This window comes from Benincasa hispida, chromosome 5, assembly GCF_027475165.1.
Source record: "Benincasa hispida cultivar pf3 chromosome 5, pf3_genome.v1.1, whole genome shotgun sequence".
NCBI classification, from domain to species: Eukaryota; Viridiplantae; Streptophyta; class Magnoliopsida; order Cucurbitales; family Cucurbitaceae; genus Benincasa; species Benincasa hispida.
This window is the reverse complement of record NC_143482.1, coordinates 12,639,742-12,645,741: the sequence shown is the minus strand read 5'-3', so window position 1 is coordinate 12,645,741 and position 6,000 is coordinate 12,639,742. Positions and strand designations below refer to the sequence as shown.

General features: G+C 36.0%; 1 protein-coding gene across 1 annotated transcript; it reads right to left on the bottom strand.

The window, feature by feature from the left end:
• Window positions 1-405: 405 nt before the first annotated feature.
• On the bottom strand, window positions 406-3,362 carry LOC120077122 (uncharacterized). The gene is made up of 2 exons (XM_039031017.2): window positions 2,898-3,362; window positions 406-1,179 (listed from the first exon to the last, which is right to left on the bottom strand). The coding sequence occupies exons 1-2, from the start codon at window positions 3,129-3,131 to the stop codon at window positions 943-945; spliced, it is 471 nt and encodes a 156-aa protein (XP_038886945.2). The 5' UTR covers window positions 3,132-3,362; the 3' UTR covers window positions 406-942.
• Window positions 3,363-6,000: the final 2,638 nt, after the last annotated feature.

Genomic DNA, 6,000 nt, shown 5'->3' with positions numbered 1-6,000 from the left:
GATTTTATTAAACACATTTAGCTTCATCTCGCTTATTTTTAATTCAAACTTGGAATTGTTAAAAGATAGATCATTAGAATATTGAGTATATAAGAATCAAAAAGCTCATTTTTAAATTATAATTCTAACACGTGGAAACAAAAAACCTCTCTTTAACTAAAAGTTCGTTATTAATTGTCTGTGTATATATATATATAATGGATTAGCCAACGTGAGCATAACTTGACTAGCATGAGGATTGAAGTTTGATTCCTCCATCCTACATATTATAAAAAAGTAAATAAATAAATAATGTTAAAAAAAAAAAAAAAAAAAAAAAACCTACAACGGAGTAGCAGCATCAAGAAAACCGATAACAAAACACACTAAATAAATAAATAAATAAATAAAATCATGCCATAAAAATAAAGGTGGAATCAAATAATTAACATTGAATTGTTTGAACACACAACATAACATTCTGGAGCATCTTAAGTTTATTTTCACATCCACTGATTCACACCTCACCACCTTAGCTGACTATACTGAAAAAATATCAATCATTCAACTCATAGAACTAATACATAAAGGACTCTTTATAAATTCAACCTTATGACAAATGAAGAACTCTAGAGAGAGAGAGAGAGAGAGATTAAACAACACCTTGAAGTTGCAGATTCAAATAGTTAGTGTGTTAGTGCCCATTTCTGTATTCCTCTTTATCTCCACCTGTAGGGCTTTCACAACGTATGTTCAAATGATCAGAGCAGTACAATCTAAACCCATTAATACAGTTGATGCAAACTTTTGTACTGTAAGCAAAGTTTTTCTTCCTTTTTTTTTTCATCAAAATGAGACATATCATCCTCATAAATTGACCACCATGTGCAAATAAACTAAAAAATTGAACCTGAATACCATTGGCTGAAGGGATCAAATCATTTCTCAGGTTTTTTTGTCTTCTCATACCAATAACAATTTACCTTGATGTTCAATACATTGTTGAAGTTTACCTTCCCGCAATATAACTTGGTTCTCTACTTTAGCTGGTCTATTTCTATTATTTATCTGAAATCGTGGAAATGGCTTTGGATGGTCTGTAGTACTGGTTTGAACTTCAGGTATGACCTCCTCCAGGAACTGTTCAGCTACATCTCCATCTTCATCAACTCGAAGACGCTTTGCATACCATGTCAAACCCTGAATACAGGAAATATTCCAAAAATTAAACAAAACGTGCCATCGTTTCAATCTTGCAAATGACAAAAACCATCACAACACCTTCACCAGTAACAAGTGCTAGTACCATTTAATGTGTACAATGGAAGGGAAACTTGGAAATATTAGAAACCATGTAGTGACTTGAGATCACCCACCCATCATGAAGATAGCACAATTCATGCTAGCCGAACGAAGAAGAGTAGAGGCCTCATTAAAATGAGATTTCTCAATACCTAACATTTATTTCCTGTACTGGCAAATTCTCAGAGGAGAAACTCACCCATCTGAAAACAAAAAGAGTAGGACCTTGCACATATATATATATATATATGTTGGTATCCGTAAGTGTCTGAGCCAGCTTACATGCACCTCGACTAATCTCATGGGATAACCCGCCTGACTCTACAACTTTTGAGTGTCAAAGAATAGGATATTAAATCCTAACAAGGTGGCTACTATGGATTGAGCCCATGACCTCTTAGCCTTTTATCAAGGTCATGCCCTCTATTTATCACTAGGGTCAACCCGTGATGGTTTATATATATATAATACAGATGAACCAAATTATGATTTCAATTGACAGATCACACTGGTGGGTAGAGAAGAAATACCCAACACCTTAAGTTTGTGAGGATACTGATACGCGATATTGTGGGTGGGAATACTAATAAGTTATTATTAAGGGTATATGGCTAATAATTAGGAGATTGGTTTGGAAGTTTGGCTATAAATAGAGGTAGTGAAGAGTTGTGGTGAGTGAATTATGGCTTGAGAGAGATCTCAAGAGGGAGGGTACAAGTTCCTTGAATTACTTACGAATTAGGGCTTTGGAATAGTAACAAGTAATTCGTGGCAGCGTAGAACTAGTTTCTTAGTCACAGAGGCCCTTGTAGACAGGTTGGAATAGGATTTGGTGTATATTTTTAATAAAGTCCTCCGAACTGACACTATCATACGAGATAAGAATCAATGAACTGGAAACTGAAATTATTTTTAAGTTCATCTCTTCTCTGTTCAATTTTCTTTCCCCTTTATTGCTGATTTTGCATCTTATGTACATTGTATTCATAGAAACAACGCATTGATTTATCATATCTAATCACTCAAACATAATTGATATCCATAAACTTCATTAATCATTAGCAAGAAAATAATATAAAAAAGAAGCTCTTAACAGCTGAAATCAGAAACTTAAATGACTTTAATTGTTTAATATCCTCCCTGCGGAAAAATATTTACTAGACGACCATCATTCCTTGTCACCTAATTTATTTTGGATAGGGATAAGTTGAGTCGTTAAAACAATAATATTGATAAAAAGATTAAATACAGTTGATAAGCATTTACTGTATAACAAGTTTGTGTCAGCAACAATTCATAAATGGCAAAAGAAACTAATTTCGAACAAATTTATGGTCTAGAGATATCCTGAGCTCACATAAAGAAAAGCACGAATCCATAATTGGAATCCCCAACAAAAAACCAGAAAATCTAATATTCAATATGCGTATTAGTGGCCTACTTCGAACAATGAAGACAATAGATTTCCAAAGAAACTGACAGGTTTGAACTATGGTAATAAATCTCACTCAGTTCCACCATTAGACTCACCAAATTCATTCATAAAATACAAGAAAGCAAAATCCAGCAGTTATGCGAAGATTAAAAGAGAGAAAAAAATTGATACTAGAATGTACCTGAACTCCACCATCGCCGGAAGTAGAGGGAAGAAGAATAGGGCCGGGGTTAGAGCGATTAACGGCGACTTGGACTGGGACGCTGAAGCCTCTCCGAGGAAGACCAGTGCCGTGCATATGGACGCGATCGGGAGCATGATTATCGGAATCAACGTCGTCATCTTCATGCTTGACATCGTGAGAATCGTCCTTGGAAAACCCTAGAATTCCTGCAATCTTCCTGAAGAACCTCATCTCCACACTGCAACGATCGAATTGATCGAATCACAGAGAGAGATGGAGATCTTGAGAAAGAATGAGAGCGGAATTTGATTGATTGATTGTTATCGTTTCTGAATTCTGAGATCGTTGGAGATTTTTCTTTCTTTTTCGTTCTTTCAGACGGATACTTTAGAACTCAACTAGGTTCTAAATTTTATGCTTAAGCGAATATCAATCTTGGTTTAATTAACTAGGTTAGGTTCTAAGTTCATTTTGACAATTTTAGTTATTATAAAAAAAAAATATATATATATATATATATATATATATATATATATATATATTTGTTATAAAATTGAGGGAACAACGAGGTACAACCGAAACAAAATACCGATATATTATAATATTAAAATAAATAAAATAAAGTTATATGACTAAAATTATAAAATTATGAAGGCAGAGATTCCTGGTTAATACATAATATGGGCTAAATTAAGGCTGAGTTTGGGCTTGGATATTTTAGTTGGGTTTAAATTGGGCTAAATTGAAAATTGGGCTAAAAGTAACAAGTTATATATATATATATATAAAGGATCTCAAATCGAGAGTTCCATGAGCATGTTCAGATCGCTCTGATTTCACAGTGACCGAAATACAAATGATATACATTCAACACATACAGTTATGCACTTTAATCTAATTATCGACATGCTCAGAACAAAATGAATAACAGGAAAGGGTTCCATACCAGTTGAAGACTCTCTTCGAACTTCTGAACCCTATGCCGCGAAAACCCTCCAACAAATCTACCAACACCTGGCGGGTATGTCAACTATAATAGCACAATCAGTACGAACACAAACACTGCAGCGGGGACGACACCACCACTAATGAACCCCCGGTATCCTCAGAGTGAAAACCCAAAGAGTGGGCTTTGGTGAGTTTGGTAGAGGACGGAGGACTACGATTCGTGTAGACGATAAGCAAGTGGGAGATAATACTATGCTATCGTATAGCAGAAGTGCTTATCGTATAGAAGAGCTACACGATTGTGTATGAAAGGATAAACAATCATTTAGGAAAAACGTATATGATCGTTTAGAGAAATCGTGAGGTTAATGATCGTTTAGACGGAAGAGCTTCTATCGTATAGGCTCTCAGGCGATCGTTTTCAAGAATTCTTTTGGGTAGTCGAAAATTATGAATGCACTCTTGAAAAATGAAAAAAACTTTTCATTTTTAACCCGCCGGTTACCATAATCAACGCAGCCCACTACCCACGTCCGAACGTGGAAGAATTGGTTAATTATCACATAATTAATCAATCAATTAATTAATAAATATAATCATATTATATTTATAACCTATAGTTTGATATCACATATCTACTATAGTATTTTCTCCTCTACTTGATATAAATCATATTTATATCTAATTTCCTCCAAATTAATTTATCTCATACATTTAGCCAATTATATCATATATAATTAACCAATCCAATTATATCATATATAATTGAACTTCCTCTTGTCAAATTGAACATTTCAAATTAACCCAAACATTGGTTCTCGACTTTATCCAAGCTACCCAAGGGACCTAATAGACCTGTGGCTCGAAGCTCTAACAGTACGTGAATAGCTAACTAAACTCTTTAGCCACGAGATCCACCATCCGTTAACTACCAGTGATTCCACTAAAGACCAACAGTTAAACTCTTCTTACCACAGATATATTTCTGTGTCCATCGGATATAACCAATCATGAGTACGATGACCCTTCACAGATGCTCGTAAGTACAACTGGGCCAATTTACCGTTTTGCCCCTATAGTTACATCTCACTCTTTAAGTACCACTGATTTCTCTAATGAACAATACAACATCGTCTAACTATGTGTGAACACCTCTCGGGCCAAGAGAAGGTGTATGGCGCCACATCGTTCAAGCCCTGGAATCAACCCTTAAGGGAGTCATCTATCTACTTACCCCTGCCTCAGGGAAGGAGTGAATTTCATCTTGTGTAGCTGAGTTCCCAACTCCCAAATTAGACGAATCCCCAAAATGGTAGGTTTGAATCGGCAACCTGGCCACTCGCACCCATACAAATCAAAGGACCACCTCAATGACAGGAGTTCCCAACTCACTCAGGATTGAGGTCATGTTACCTATGGTCATCCTAGTGAAGTGAAGTATCTGTCATGAACGGTGTTATATAACGAGGCATTAACACTTCGTGGTCAAGTCTTATATAAACTCTTTGTATAGAACGCCCCCGCTCGCATGTCCCTAACACGAATGATCAAGATCAGACCATCTGTGACAAGTCACAACACTTGTGATCATTCCGCAAAGCCGGCCGCATCCGTAGCGTTACCAGGATAAGGTTTCCGTCCTTTATTCATTTACTACAGACCATTTTGGTTATCACTCAAGACATGATCCACTTGTATGTCACCACATATATGCTTGAGTCACATACAGATAAGCAGGGATTTTATATTTATTGGTTTGTGGTAAAGCAAATAAAAACAATTAACCGAGCAAAATACAAGATGTGAAGTAAATGTCATATATTAACAACACAAGTGTTCGTACATACAGTTTACAAACTACAGGACATGATACTTTAGGACATCAACCCCAACAATCTCCCACTTGTCCTAAAGTGAAGTGGGGTGTACGATAAACTTAGTACAAAATAATAAACTAGGGCATAAAAGCCCAGTACAAGAAAATCTCCCACTTGTCCTAGTCCAGCCGCGGGTGATCCTGTAGACCCATGCTTCATAGGTGACCCTCAAACACTGTAGCCGTAAGAGCCTTCGTAAACGGGTCAGCAACATTGTGCTCTAAAGCGATCTACTTGACGATCACTTCCACTCAATGCATTATCTTGCGGATCAG